Source organism: Primulina tabacum, chromosome 9 (genome assembly GCF_025594145.1).
Source record: "Primulina tabacum isolate GXHZ01 chromosome 9, ASM2559414v2, whole genome shotgun sequence".
Lineage (NCBI taxonomy): Eukaryota > Viridiplantae > Streptophyta > Magnoliopsida > Lamiales > Gesneriaceae > Primulina > Primulina tabacum.
In genome coordinates, this window is record NC_134558.1 from 40,040,000 (window position 1) to 40,056,263 (window position 16,264).

General features: G+C 35.1%; 3 protein-coding genes and 1 long non-coding RNA gene across 4 annotated transcripts; 2 read left to right on the forward strand and 2 right to left on the reverse strand.

Moving 5' to 3' along the window:
* Window positions 1–770: 770 nt before the first annotated feature.
* On the reverse strand, window positions 771–4,366 carry LOC142556157 (hydroxyproline O-galactosyltransferase GALT6-like). The gene is made up of 7 exons (XM_075667457.1): window positions 3,131–4,366; window positions 2,345–2,577; window positions 1,980–2,270; window positions 1,751–1,879; window positions 1,493–1,666; window positions 1,180–1,287; window positions 771–1,083 (listed from the first exon to the last, which is right to left on the reverse strand). The coding sequence occupies exons 1-7, from the start codon at window positions 3,972–3,974 to the stop codon at window positions 874–876; spliced, it is 1,989 nt and encodes a 662-aa protein (XP_075523572.1). The 5' UTR covers window positions 3,975–4,366; the 3' UTR covers window positions 771–873.
* A 5,581-nt stretch (window positions 4,367–9,947) lies between these two features.
* On the forward strand, window positions 9,948–11,930 carry LOC142556158 (uncharacterized). The gene is made up of 3 exons (XM_075667459.1): window positions 9,948–10,796; window positions 10,931–11,097; window positions 11,566–11,930. Exons 1-2 carry the CDS (start codon window positions 9,981–9,983, stop codon window positions 11,090–11,092), a joined length of 978 nt encoding a protein of 325 aa, XP_075523574.1. The 5' UTR covers window positions 9,948–9,980; the 3' UTR covers window positions 11,093–11,097; window positions 11,566–11,930.
* A 434-nt stretch (window positions 11,931–12,364) lies between these two features.
* Window positions 12,365–15,424, reverse strand: LOC142556159 (5-formyltetrahydrofolate cyclo-ligase, mitochondrial-like). Its single transcript, XM_075667460.1, has 7 exons — window positions 15,107–15,424; window positions 14,847–14,987; window positions 13,750–13,914; window positions 13,286–13,327; window positions 13,147–13,192; window positions 12,957–13,027; window positions 12,365–12,845 (listed from the first exon to the last, which is right to left on the reverse strand). The coding sequence occupies exons 1-7, from the start codon at window positions 15,390–15,392 to the stop codon at window positions 12,709–12,711; spliced, it is 888 nt and encodes a 295-aa protein (XP_075523575.1). The 5' UTR covers window positions 15,393–15,424; the 3' UTR covers window positions 12,365–12,708.
* Window positions 13,892–14,246, forward strand: LOC142556160 (uncharacterized). The gene is made up of 2 exons (XR_012822530.1): window positions 13,892–14,100; window positions 14,166–14,246. It is a non-coding gene; the product is annotated as an uncharacterized LOC142556160 (long non-coding RNA).
* Window positions 15,425–16,264: the final 840 nt, after the last annotated feature.

Consider the following 16,264-nt stretch of genomic DNA (forward strand, 5'->3'; position numbering starts at 1 on the left):
AATTCTATAAAATTAGTTATTTAATATTATGTGCACATAAAATGATATTAATTCGAAGCAGTGAGAGTTTTATTTTTTATTTTTATTTTTTTGGTTCTTTCCGGGAAAATAATATAAAATGAGGTTTTGGTCTTCTTTGGGTGGCTTATGGGGCTTGCTCTCGTCTTTTTGTTTGATTAAAAAAAGTTATAATAATAATTTGAATGGCGGTGCCTTAATCTAAAAATAATAAAGAAATTAAAGTAATTCAAAGATTGTCTGGTTCTAATTGTCCGTTTCTAACCATGTGCTTACTTAATCAGATTAATATATAATACTTTATAGACTAATTTATGTTACCTCGACCGTTCCCATGGGGTAGTGACCTAATTTAAGACATATTAAGTGGTCACACATATTTTTTTTTTTACATTGTTCACGTCTACTTATGTGGTACGTACCATGAACAAATTTAAGTATTATATCAAGTATTAATCACACAAAATCCGATTTTGTCTGTAAAAAAAAAATCATAATATTCATTTCCTCAAATTTTATCGAGGAAATTGGTCTGGGGTTGATCAAATTTTAGTCAATAATTCGGCTTAATAAAAATGAAAATGGATATATGATGATGTCTATCTCACGAGATGATGATTTTAGTATATTGGATGAGTGAAATAATTGAAGTGAAAGAAGGTATTGAAAAGGGACACCAATATTTTTCATCCTCGAATGAAAGAAAAGAATGACGACGGGGAAAAGGAAAAAGTAAAAGAAAGCAGGAAAGATTAATGAACTTATGGAAGCCCTTGAACAGCTCCAATCTACTCAGTCTACCGAATTTACAAATACGTTATCTTCGCCACAAAATTTTGCATCGTATTTCAAGTGTCATCTCATGTTGCAACACATAGGCTTTACTTGATGTCTCAGTTTGTTCCAAAGACAAATCATCTGCCTTGGAGACTGGTAATGAGCCGTGTAATAGTCTTCTATGCATCCGAATTGACAAAACTTTAAGCTGTGCACGTATTCAACATGTCTCGAGCTATTGAATTTCTCGACCCACATTCCCATGCTAACATCTTCCATTTTAAACAGCTGCACATCAAATAAATCCTTAAAACCGTTGCTTTCTGAAGTGAAATTCTACTAGAGAGGACATGGGCGCAAAAAGGATGGGCCAGCAGCACTTACCCTCAATTTATGTTTTTCAAATTCTGAAAGAATGAACTTCGCGATGTCTGATGAGATTATATAGCCTGGCCCGTTTGCATAAGGAGGATAATCTTCCTCTGGCCATTCCTGTACGGCGATAAAAGAAGTGACAATAATATCAGCCTTATTGCCATTTACAGCTTTAATTGAAGGCATCGAAAACATTGACAGCGAGATTGTTAGTCTCAAATAATCTAGGATCATTCATGGAAAGATATGTGCATATTAATGATAAAGTTCATGTTACATCATCAATCCAAAGGGCCAAAAAAAGGTAAAGGTTTAATAGTACCTCGTATGTAACTGCCCATTTACCACTACGAAGAGGCTTGTGATAGTAATTTATGTTTCCCATATACAAGCTAGTGTTTGCAGGTACTTTTTTTGCTTCCATGAATATCGTGTCTACTCTAACAAATGTATCATCGTCGCCTTTCATGATATAATTAGCAGATAAAGACCGAGCCTGCAAGTGCATGAATTGAGTTCATCAAAGCATAAATGTAAAGAAGATTCTCAATTCTCAACTTATTAGCAACGCATTGCTCACTCCATATGCACAAATAGCAACAGTTTTAAGAACCACGAGATCATAGTTGTCCATGTATGGTACTATGACAATGTCCCCAAAAAACTCAGCTTCTTTCTTTACATCAGCATTAAGATCCTTTCTTGCATGCTGTCAAAGATTAGTTTCAAGAATAGCATTCAGCAACATTAGACTTGAGAAATCAAAAAGAAAAAAGTTATTTTCATAAGAAACCTATCACTTTCACTACCAGAGCAACGAAGAATCGAGCAACAACTTTTGAAGATTTGATTAACTCGTGCTGCATCCAAGACTTTCTCATTGCCATACGTTCCGGAAAGTGGTTGCCTGCTGAAAGAATACCGATGAAAAGTTCCGCTGGCTTATCTGGAATAGGAGGAGCCTTCCATTTGCCAGAGAAATCGAGATGCTTCTGAGGAGAAAAACTCGGGTGTGAGGAGGGCAAGGAAGCAGCAAAAACTGAATGAACATCAATATCTCCATTCAAAGTCAATCCGGTGGCATCCTCGATGGTGAATCCCTATAAAAATTAAACGAACTATTAGACATAGTCTCATGAATACCAACACTGAAGTTCAGTGATAAGATACTCACAGTGCGATACGGGAATGAAGTGACATGCCTCCCATCAACATGAACATGGTAACCCTCAAAGCCCACACTCAGAGTTAGAACAAACAGTTTGTTTTCGGCAAAAGGAAATGGCCAATCAATATCCACCTTTTTAGTTCGTCCCATTAACCGATTTAACCACCAAGCTGCCTTTGATTTCTCTCCCCCATTCTCATTATCTCGACTCCATTTGTCACATTTCACCAGCCCATCAACTGGAGAAAGCCAACAGAATTAACCAGGAATCACAGAACCACAAGGATAGTACTGAATATACAGCATAAAGCAAGCACAACACAGAGCAAATACATAACAAACTTAAGCTGCACAATAAAGCAACAAAATTATGATGCAAACATTCAATTCTAGCAAGACGAGTCTCCTGCATCGGTGATAGTTCATAATTAAATATAAAAATTGGCCTTTTGGAATAATTTTCCAAGAGTTTTATGTAAAATTTCCCCAATTCTAATATGCTAAAACATTTGGAAATAAAACTGTCAAAAAGCAACAATTTATCGGTCCGGAACTCACGATCAACACCTTGTGCATAAGGTAGGTTGTCACATTCGTACGTCTGACTGGATATCCCAACAGCAGGTAACTATGATTTCTTCCCAAATTTATCTATTTCATTCAAGCAATTTTAATATAATAAATTTCCTCAAAAAGAAGAAAGGTAAGAAAGTACTATATGAATACAAAGCCACATTAATTTATCATACGCAAGCGAAGAACGTCAATCACAAAGAAACAACCGCTACTCACCTGTCTCCTCATCAGCCCGCGATCGCCAACCTTCACACCTATGTGACGTACCCCACTGCATTCTATAACGAGTATTTTGTTCAATGACAGGCTTCCCACTCCAATCCCCCTTCAATCGCGGATTGAAATGCAGGATCCTAGGGGGGTCCTCCCCTTCTACAGTCTTAAGGCCTAGCAACTCCATGACGAACTGCGAAACAATCAAATATTGTCCTTCCCTCAACACCGAAATCTTTGTATTGGCCTCGTCCTGGGCTACTCTTGGCTTCCCCACCACGGTTATATGTGATCCCAATGTCAGCCCACACGGAAACACCGCCATTCTCCCATTTTTCGAAAATTCTTCACCAGATATTGTAACTGAATGAGGGCAATCCTCACCCTTAAGGCCACTACTGCTGTTACTAGAACTAAACCCTTCATAACTACTATTCTTTTCCTTTAATTCGAGCTCTTGCCAGAGCCTTCTGCCAAGTTCAAACGCTTCGCTTGCAGACGCCGAAATCCTAGCAGAGCTAAAATTCAAGCCAGAAAGGAAAGTTTGAGTAAACTCTTTAATTTTCCTCTCGGGTCTATCTAAATGAGGCACATTATCAAGGGGGCGAACGGGAGCCACTTTTCCCTCAAAATTCTCCGCGCTTTCGAGCATAAAAGCTTTCGGATTTAATAACCCATTATTGTTACTAGAGTAACCTTGAGAAAAAACCGAAGAAAACCCATTGTTGAACAAAAAAGGCGCTTCAAAACTCACCAGAAGTATGTACAAGATCCCCAACACAACCAACATCAGAATTGATCTTCCCCTGGTCAGCGAAAATAACGCTTCGGAAGTCGCTCTCTTCATCTTTCTATCTATCAACCGTTTCTAACCAACAAAAATACCGAGAATATAGGGGGCAGCTCACGCTTAGTAATAGCTGGTATTGATGATCACGAAAAACCAAGTAAAAACCGAAATCTTTTTCTTTAAAGGGAAAAACGGGTGTCGTTTGTATGATTTGGAGAAGTGCCAAATATTCCCACGAGAAGTAAATAGAGGCTGTTAGGTCAGCAACACAAAGCTTCATCCACGTCTCGACCGATAGAGAGAGAGTCCTCTATGCATAACGTAGAGCGACGGTGATGAAGGGGAGTGAAATTCAGGGTCGGTCCCTTTACCGGTGAAGGGATTCTCTTCTCTTGTTGGCAATTCAATTCAAATTGAAATAAAATTATGGAACCAAAAAAAAGTCATTTAAAATTTTAGATACTCTCGAGGAATTAGAGATGGTGTACATTACAGCAAAACTAATTCTCATAGTGCTGTCCACTTGTCAACCCATCAAATTTGAACATGGCACGCCCCAAATTGCACGCAAAATCTCTTGAAACTATCTCATAAATCAATTTTATGAGATAAATCAATGTCTCGACCAAACTCATAAAAAATATCGTTTTTATGCCAAATAATATTAATTTTCATAATAATTATAAGTTCGGTCCACTCATCTTACAGATAAAATTTTGTGTAATCGTCTCACAATATATATATATATATATATATATATATATATATATATATATATATATATATATATATCTTCAAATTGAATGAACAGACACTCATTCTCCGAAAGGTGAAGTCAATGTCGCATCTTAGCATGTTAATGTTTAATTAATTAATCAACATATGATATTATTTTGAAAATATTAACATTCATGTTTGGACTTAGATCACGCTCTAAAGTACATTGTAACATATGTTTCATTTGTGTTATTAGAAAAACTCATGTGAGACAGTTTAACGGATCAATTTATGATACGAATATTCTATTCGAGTTTATAACGAAAAATTATTATTTTTTATTGTAAATATGAGTATGCTTGACCCATCTTACCCATAAAAATCCGCAAGACCGTCTTACAAAAAACCTTTGGGGTAAACATTTATCATATATTGATTGACATATGATGCATATGTATTACATTAAAATAATTTTGTTCTACTTATTTTTCGTGTAAAAAAGATCGAGATTGTATTTATAATAAAAAGACTACATAGATGTCTTTATAAGATTTTATAAAAACTATTTAAGATCATTATTTAAGTATGATAGTTTTAGTTATTTTAAAATTATGATATTTTATAGTGGTTTTTGTATTGATAGAGATATCACCGTTTAAAATTAGATAAAATTTGGCCATATCATAAGCTTTGTGTTTTATTGAATTTATCACAAGCATTTTTTTTTTCAATATAAAAAATTATATATATATTATTTATGAAGGTGGATAATTTAAAAACATATCATGACACTAATCTTTAAAGTATAAGTTTACGGTGTGGGATATTTTACTTTAATTTTGCTGATTTGTGATATTATAATAATTACCAAACAGAAATGTCATAACAATATGAAATAATAATTATAATAATTGTTATTTATGCATTAATAATAATTTTTGGGTAACAATCAATCGAGTAAGTCTCTTGTTAGACCATCTCGCGAGTTTATATCAACGAGATATGTTAATTCGACTCATATTTACCATGAAAAATAATTTGTTTAGCATAAAAAATAATAATTTCTCATGAGTTGGGTCGGATTGAAGATTTGTATCACAAAATTTACCCATGAAACAATCTGATAATAATTTGTGTAATCAATTTATATATTTTTTTTTTATAGGAATGTATGTTTGATATAGTGTAAAATATACAAGGAAAATTTGGTATTTAAAAGATATTGAAATAAGATCTCAAAAATTAAGTTGAGGATATGAAACTTTTTTAAAAAAAAAAAAACCTTATAAATAGTCAAATAATTTATAAGTTGTTTTTAACAAATTTTGTCAAATAAAATTGCAAAGCTTGCCAAACACTTTCTAAAATGCATGATTGTATATATTTATAATTTATAGAAAGTGGATAAGAAAAACTATATGAAAACGAGGTTTGTTGGAAGGCCATTAATGAGAGGAATTTGCATAGAAATATCCGCTGTCTTCATTCGGAGAAGAAAAACCAGCTGTTTAATGTATATTATATTTTAGTCAATTTATTATCTTCTCCAAAATATCGTGTGCAACATTTTATGCGCAGGTTCTAAATTCATCTCGAATCAAATGTGCCATAAAAATATACGAGAAATTTATTTTTTCACGAGACATCTCAAGAATTCAACATTTTATCGCTACTGCATGATCAAATTCAACAGAGCAAGTCTCATGTAAGATTGTGTCACAGATTTATATATGTGAGAGTGGTCGATCCGATCCATATTTTAAAGTGAAAAGTAATATTTACGGTATAAAAAATTGTGGGGCCCTTAGCTCCTAATCGTTATTACAATGCAATCTGATTAGGGTTAACTAATTACAGCGAAAAACGAGTTTAAATTTTCTTTACAATGAGCCCAAATCATTTTATTTGAATACTAAAAATAGTATTTAATCTCAAGTCATAAACCACGCCCACACGTAATCAAAGCCAATCACATACAAACAACTCATATCCTCGGGACATGCCCCGGTATATAGATACATATACATATATACTGAGAACAAGACATAAACATAAAACCTCAGCCCAAGCTGTGGCTCCCTCCAGAAGTACCCTCTCCGGTCTCCTGATATCCTGGAGTACCTGTCATTGTCCACACACAAAGACAACAACAGCCCCCCTTGGGGGTGAGCAAAGCTCCGTATGGAACAACCAATCATATATACCACAGATATCTCAACAATGATATATGGTATGCAATGCATGTATGTCGTGGAGGTATCAGGTCAAATGCCCATCCACTGAGCACATGTCAGAATCAATCGAATCGCTATCAAATCAATGCTCGAGCTGGCACACCGGCCAATATGGGATACTCGTATGATAGCGTCGGCAAAGCGCCATCAAATCCCAAATCTCATATCCAATCATATGGGGCCACAATTGTCTATGCTTTACGGGTCATATAATACCGGCATATCGATTGTGTTCACAAACCCCGGAATCCAATCCAATCATATCAAAGTATCCAAGGATCATAGCTCAACGTGCATGTCATGTATCGATGTATGCATAAAATGATGTGTGTTAACAAAACATTTATTTTATACATCGATATCTCAATCTCAATGTCATGTATGTCATATCAATCCACAAATAAGGCATATAGACACATAATCTCATTCCAATCAATCCGACATATATCATATAATACAGATACCTGTCGTATGTTATCCGGTCGCAACATACCTCAATTCTTCGTTTCCAGTTGATGTAGCCTGAAGATATTGATATTACACTTTATCTACATCAATAACATACTCATTCCCATCAATAACATACTCCCAAAATAATTAATATGAGTTTCAAATATCATTTGAAACTTAAAAAATTCATATCAAATCAAATTCATATCATAATTCAATTTCGAATTTGAATATGAGTTTCTTATCGGTTATTCTATCACATATCAGAAATTCAACTTCAAATACATGCTATTCCAACACTTAGATATTTAGAACTGCTGGAACTAGAAGAAAATTACCTCAGTCAGAAGCCCTCGACGCGAAGATCACAAATATATAATTTGTTTCGCGTTTAGACAGCGTTTCGAAGTCGATTTGGACGGAAGAAATCGAAATCTCGAACTTTCCTCTCGAAACTACGGTGAAGAAATGAAGAAGAAACAAACAAAAATCTGATTCTTATCTCCACCGCTCTCGCGCTCGGGCGGTAGAATTCTCGCGCCCGAGCGCGAGACATTCTGCCCCCGGCTTTCACTTGTACCGCGCTCGGGCGGTCACAAACTACCGCTCGGGCGCGGCATGTTCTGCCCGAACATAAATGTCACATACCCTGGCGCTCGGGCGGTCATTTTCTACCGTCCGGACGCCACATGTTCTGTACAATTATTTTTGTTTGTACTAAGTTGGCGTCCGACCTCTCCACTCGAGCTCTTACAACGTCAAGTCATATTCAATATTCATTTCTCAATTTCATTGTCATAATATACATCAAATGTATAATCACATATCAAATTCATGAATTATCGATAATCATATAGGATTTACGATAATACGATACACGGTCCTTACAAAAATAATGTTTTTCATGGATTGGATCGAGTCGAGTTGGATAAGAGACCAATCTCCTAAAATAAATTTGAGACTGATTGATTTGTGTTTTTGTGTCAACTTTTTTATCCTCGTTATCAATAATGATTTTCAACCGCAAAAAAAAAAAAAAAAAAAAAATTGAAGTTTTTGACTCAACAATAATGAACCATCCACTCAACTTGTTAGAAAACCTCCAATTTTGCCCATTTTCTAATAATGATCAAAGGTTCCTCCTAAATTATATACGACATCCCATAGTAAAAGTAGTGCTTTTGTTTTTTTATTCTATTGGAAAAAGGAAGCCACGATACAATTGTAAGTAGGGAATCGATGCAAAAACTTTTGGTAAGAAATGGGAATATATGGTATTTGATTTTGAAATGTCCATGCGTGGCCACCAGTATGATTTGTTGCTGTTTTGGGGATATTTCATGCCAACCATTTAGCATACAACCCTCCTTCATTTGTTGATTCCCTCTTGTCTTAGCACTAAAAAAAATATAGGACCTAAAATATCGGGGGAAAGAATAGGAAAAACGATTTCACATTTTGTTAATTTGGTCTGTTGTATAATCAAAATCGAGTTTAATTCGATCATATCTTCTTGTTCATTGGATGCAATTATAGTTATTTTTTCTATGAAAGACTCGCGTGACACATAGATATAAAACGTTATGTAGAAAAAAGACTAACGTTGGGGGAAAACAAAAATAACAAAATAAAATTTAAATTTGATAACATGAAAGATAAAAAGTTAGGGAAAGAAGAATATAAATAACGAAATTGCCCCTTGATTTAACCAAGAGAAGCAGTTGATGAGAAACAGCACTACTAAAAGAAGAAAGAGAGGCCATCATATTTGTAACTTGTAATATATCACTCACTTGTGTTCAACATAATGTCGGTTCTTTGTATCAATATTTGGGCACATCATGAAAGTTTATGTATCATTGATTCCACGAGTCTCACATAAATTTTACATAAAACTTATATTATAAGATCAAATTATTAAGTAATATATAATAAAAAAAAGTACATCTCCATTTAAATAAAATAATACGGCATCTATTAATTAAATGCTAAGAAGACTTGAATAAAAGGAGTATCTTGTAAAATTATTGTTTCAAAACGAATTAATAAGATTATTATTTTTTAGAAACAAATAATCCATAATATCTGTAAATATATAGTAATTATACAGTATGATAATTTCACATATCTATATCCGTATAACTAGTTATCGTTATCTATATTTACAAATAAAGGGTGATATTTTGACATAAATGTTAATACGAACCAAAAGTTATGTTGATTGAGTATTCATTTATCACAACCATTGGATAGGTCTCTATAGTTTATGTTTATCAATAGTCAAACTCAAAGTCCAACTTCATTTGAATAAATATATGTCGATAGTCAAATAATATTGTCCATTAGTTGAATTTCAAGTTAATCGAACTTTTTAAAATTTTAAATTATTAAAATATATTTTGAAATATTAATTTAGGGCAAAAACTTATGTGAGACGGTCTCACGGGTCGTATTTGTGAGACAGATATCTTATTTGAGTCATTCATGAAAAATATTAATTTTTATGCTAAAGAGTATTATTTTTATTGTGAATATCGGTAAAGTTAACCCGTCTCACGATAGATGTACTCTTTATTTAGTTGTACGGAACAAAAAAAGTTGCTGTTTAAATGAAACAATCATTTTATTCGGCAACCCAGCTACTACTCTATTATTTGTCAAAATGACACACAACAGCCATGGGCGCATCGTAGCACACACCGACCCAAAAACATCCATGAATCCCACACTCAAGAAGCACCCCAAACCCACCCCCTTCGCCGCCTCCGTCGCCACATCCGCCACCGCTCCCGCCTTCGAATTCCACCACCACCCAACCTCAGATCCCATCGTTATCCCTGCTTCCACTGTCGGAAACATATCGCATCGCTTCTCCAAGCTATATGCAAATAACAATAAACCAGCCTCCAACTCGTTAGACCATTCAAACCCGCACCCACATCCTCGACCCGAGACCCATTTCCAAGGAAAATCCTTCACCATATCCCCGGTTCTGGACACATCTTGCACGACTTTGACCAAGTCAAAAAGCCACCACGAAAGAAACGATTTTCCAATTTCAAAAATCGAGGGAAAACATCACTTCAGCTCAAGAGCCAAGGTGAAGGAAAAGGATGAAAGCAAGAAGAACCCATCAAATAAAGGCCAAAAGAAATCATCTTTGGTAGAGTATGACGTGAAAAAGGCGTCCCAATTGATGACTAGGAGTCTAGAAAGTGACCAAGTTAAGGGATTTTTAAAAGGGTTTGAGGGGAGAAGGCTACCTGTATCATCTCTCCCTCTTGATAATAGAGAGAGAAGGAAGTCAGTTTGCGGCTCACAGATGGAGTTGTCTGGTTTCTTCTCTTGTGCTGGTGTGAGAGTTGTTGCTGTTGATATGCCTCCGTCCGTGCAGATTCATGCTATTAATTGTGCAAGAAAGACTCATGATAGCTTGGAGAAGTTCACCTCCAAGTCTCTTGCTTTTACACTTAAAAAGGTAATCAGATCGTAACTTCAATCTCTAAGATGTTGAATTTGGGGGATCATTCATACTTTCTTCTTTCGATTTGTTTATTTCCTTGAATATATTTTGATTTGGTAGTCATGGGTTTTGTTATCTTGTTTCTGCAGGAGTTTGATGGGGCCTATGGACCTGCTTGGCACTGTATAGTGGGGACAAGTTTTGGGTCATTTGTGACCCATTCAGTTGGGGGGTTCATGTATTTCTCAATGGATCACAAGATATACGTTCTCTTATTCAAGACTACTGTACAAAAAGCAGATTCAAATTGAATGAGGTGATATTTAATATTTCCTTTTTAGCGTAGACAGAATTTTGGTAAGATATTGTCGCCTCCTCTTTATTGGATTATACATGGTAGTTTTGCTTAGGAAAGAAATGAAACTTGTCCTTGTTTGATGTCATTTACCGCAACGAAAACATCTTATATTTATAAAATATGATATGAGAAATCGTTTTGGAACACCAATGAAAAAAACGTTCTGGATAGATGACATGAACTGGATACTGGCGGGGGTACATGTGTTCTTGGGATCATATGACGTACAATTGTTATGAGCATCAATTTTGATCCGTTTTTTTGGATTTGGTGTATCACTTGAACTTCAAGAATGGATGATTTTTCATCTTTGGCATCATAGAAGCCATTGCCAACCCTCTGAAGCTAAGAGCGTTTTGCATTGGTGCTTAATTAGATGACAGTAGTTCAATCGGATTTTTTGACCATTGTCGTAGACACTGGCAGGTTTCCCTTCACTTTGTGATGGTTTCGCCGCTGTACCTGCTGCTACATTTATTTGTCCATACTTTTGAAATGCGATTCCGATGTATACATGGATTTGCCTATGACCATACCCGTTCAAGTTAATTAAATCCTTAATCAAAACGCTTTCCTAACCTTTACAAGATCCTTCAGCCATTTGTAATCTTTCTAGATTTCTTATCTTATGTCTGGTTTTATTGCCGAAGTACCAATCAAAGTGGAGTTATTCAGAAAAAGGTGAAGATGCCACACAAATGTGAAATTAAACTTGAAATTAATTAGGGAGAGTTGGTTGGTCATGTAAGGATCATATACTTGTTTCAAATACCTGATAACTGATTTGTGCTGCTTTGGCCTTGTCCTTAGATATTTGGCTGGTTTGATGTCTTCTTTATGTTTTGAAGAAAACATCCAATTTATAAAAAGTTGGAAATTGAAGTCAATTTCCAACACTGGATAGTGTGGGTGATTAATCATTTGCTTGTTTCGGTTAGAGAGGCAAACCAGTATGTAAATAAATACTAGATGAATATTAACATGCATGTATAAAGATTTTTATTGTTTGTTCGGTAGATTCTGAAAAATGTTAGAATTGCCCTCAAGAGAGTTCCTGCAAAGTAATATCATTGGCCATTTACTTGAATCAACTAAACAAAAAAATGTTTTTTTTTTAATTATCGTTTTGGAGTATAGAAAAATCCAATTCTTATTGAAAATAATTGTTTTACTTGCAGTCATCTACATTTTAATCAGACATGAAAACTTAAATGCAAAATCTGAATCCTGGAAAGACTACGCAAAAGTCTCTGGGTAACTGATACAAAACATGATATGTTCCGGGTTAATGAAAATGAAATTTGCGTACATAACAATTATATGATATATCTAACAGACGTCCCCACGAACAAAAGAAGCCTGCATCTTCAGCCAGAAACTAGAAATATTTAAGAATGTCTGTTCTCAATCCACATCGTCAACCTCTCCTAAAACAAGTAAAATATCACTAAGAGACCTGAAGTTATTGGTGCAAATTCTGAGTAGAACAGCAAATGAAGGAGCGTTCTTTTAATCCCACTAGCAAACTGAATATATTTTGTGGCCGAAGCAGAAATGGTTGCATCTTCGTCAGGAACAAAGCGCACTGGCAGCTGGAGTAATGGGGATTACACCAGAGGAGGACACAAGTGCATCCACAAAAACATCATTTGGAGTGATTGGTATAACACCTTCTTCCAATATTTGCGGTGAATAAGAAAGAGCAACTATACAAGAAACAAAAAAATGGCCCACTGAGAAACAAAATTTTACACTATGGCCGACCTGTGGCTCAAGTTGACAACGTATTTTCGAGCACAACGAGTAAAGAAACATACTGAATAATGGTCTCTGCCACTTGCGTTCCTCTGCGAGAGCTTGATATTTTGTGAGGAATGCATCGTAATAACTTTTTTGTCATAACATGAAATTGGCATAGAACATTAGAAACCGTCAGAATTTAAGAATAAAGGAAGAACTACAATAACCAAGAAATAAAATAAAAACCGTGTCGCAAAGGAACAATACCCTCCACCACGGCCCAGTCGTCTGCCAGATTTGTCAAAAGCAATCCCTGAAGCAGAAAAGGAAGCCTGAATCAGATCTAATTCAACATAGTCGCAAATTTACCTCTGGACTAGAAGTTGGGCAGGAAGAAAGTGTTTACCAGGTAAAAGGAACAGGTCTACTGGTTCATTAGCTAAAATGACTGCAAAGAAAGAGGGAAAATAAATTTACATGTAATCAAACTTTAATTACCTGTAATTTTAGCAGCAAAAGTAAATCAATCAAGTTCGGGATCTAAAGTTTGACAAAGAAAACTAACTCTGACGAAGACTTGAAGAATTAGATCAGATTATCAACACAATTCGGAACATTGGTTTTCATAGACCACAACCATGGCAAAACCAACAAATAAGCCTTTCTTCATAACAACACTTGGTATTTTGGTTAAAAAGCTTTTCAGCGGTCTCATATTTTCAGTTATCGCCCATGTGTACCTCCAAGGTCTTAGTCACTTACAAATAAACTGACGTTCAAAATGGATAAATAATAGCGAACTACAAAATTCAGAGACGACTTCATACAATTTCAAAGACAGCATTTTTTCAGAAAACAGGCGAAAATTACCATCTTCGAGCTCGTTTCCCTGAGCATCAAGGGGAGCTGGTTCCAATATGTTCATTGAATTTGCAATAAGATCATCCATTGTAGAGATGTTCAACATCCTCATATGACTATTCTTGTCTTCTACCCTCGGAACATATAGGGTCTTTCTCACCTGGTACTGACCATCTTAAAATTCGAAAAAACAAGTATAAAACTATTGAACGAGAATGACAGTTTAACCTCCTTTAAATTAAATAATAGCAATAAAGTTCAAATGACATAATTTGATGGCCCTATGCAACACATGGTCATTTTTTCTAGATTTGACTTATTCTTCACTAAGATATAATCAAGGAAGCTTGAACCGTCATGGTCATTTTTTCTAGATTTGACTTATTCTTCACTAAGATATAATCAAGGAAGCTTGAACCTTTAAGTGTTCGTGAGGAACCGAAAGGACATCATCAAACATTTGATAATAAAAAAAGGTATAACATCTGTTTTTCTACAGTACCATATTTGTTAGAGGCCTAAAGCAAATTGAGGAGCATAGGCATCATGGAGCTTAAGCTCCAGACAAGGCGCACAACTTGTCTAAACGATGTACACTAAGACATAGTATTGTAGAATCTAGATGCTTCAGAAAAATTATGTTACATAACATCCAAAATGAACTTTATGAACAACTGAACACCAATAAGACAAATATACATTAGTGTATGAATCACAATGTATTTACAACTGCAACCAAGGATGGCTGTACTAGATTCCCGCAAACAAGGTACACTTACAGCCAAGGTATGAGCTTTTCTAAAAGACCGCACCTTGGATTCCATCTTGGTGCTGGAAGTTATGCCTTGTATACTTTAATAACTATGTTATAAACTAGACCCTTAAAGGTTATTCACGTGTGCTTGGAGACAGACAGACACCTGCTAACTCACATTAAACCATGCTTTCAATCATGTGAGTTGCTAATTCAGGTTAAAATATAGTCTGAGGGATCAAAACGAAATTAACCCAAATTTGATGAGTAAAAGCAGTATGCAATATACCATCCCAATTACCCATATATAAGGAAGTTCGAAATCAAGTTATAATATTTTTCTACAATATACCTTTGCCCGTGCTTCTTAGGATTTCTGACAGGAGTTTAGAAGTATCCACTTCTCTTAAAGCAGCACAAGTTATATAAGCACATAGTCTTTTACACGTCTTAAACCATGGAGATTCCAATACTATTCTCTGTATTTCATCATCTGAAGAAACACACAAACCAAGAGAAACACGAGCCAATGTCATTAAGATAAAAAAACCGCGAATAACACGAGTCAAGAACCAAATTATCAAAATCTTTGGTGTTTAAACGAGTCTATACCTTCTTGAGATCTGTGGATGGGATCCATTGACTTGAGCTCCTTTTTAATTTTGAAACGAAGGGACTTCTTCAGCTCGAAAATGGTATCCAAATCAACGGTAGGGGGGTTGGTGGCGTTCATGTTGGCGAAGGTTGAGGTGGTGGAGAAGCGAAGGTTAAGGTGAAGAAGAGGGGTGAAAATTGCAGGGGTCTTGGCAGTCAATGGTGGAGATGGGGCAGCCGCCAATGTACACCGGTGGGTCATCCGTCTTACCAATCTATGGAAATAGAGGCCTACTATGGTCATTTCGTATTACAAAAATCACCTGAATAATCAAATATATCCAATAATAGTGTTTTCTTTTTTTTTAAAAAAATTAATATGTCCTCCCAGAACTTAATTAACAAAAACAAATTATGTCTGATTTTCATGAAATTTCTTACATTGGATAAAATCAAAACCAAATCCAAACAGACCAAAAATATTGGCACGGTGGTGTGTTAGTCTAGACCGGTCAAACCGGGTCACATGGCTAAATATTGAGTAGGTCTTTTGTTAGACGGATTCACGAATCTTTATATGTGAGACGGGTCAACTCTACCGATATTCACAATAAAAAGCGATACTCTTAGCATAAAAAATTAATATTTTTTCATGGATAACCAAATAAGAGATTTGTCTCACAAAATACGACCCGTGAGACCATCTCACACAAGTTTTTGCAATAAATATTTAATTGTAAACTAGTTTAGACAGAATTTCAAGTGTAGCATAAGAGTTCCTCAAAATGAAATACGAGCGTGTTAGTGTTGCTCCAAACGTAGCAGAAGAAAACAAAGTATCACTTCACATTGAAATAATATATTATTTGATCCAAAAATAAATATGGGGATCTAATTTCAGCTATCAAAAGTGATCAATCAAAATCATAAATAAATCACACAATGATTAGAAAATAAATTATGATAACGGAACACAAAACTCTTATGAAAACGGTTTTACGGATCAATTTTGTGAGACAGATCTCCTATCTGATCCATCCCATCATAAATACGAACCGGATCGACATGTCTCACGAAAACTTATATTAAACAGAAAAATCGATGACAGTAGAGAAGAATCTCATTCCACTTCTGAACTTTATTTTAAAGTATTGACCTCAACTCATGACTTTACTT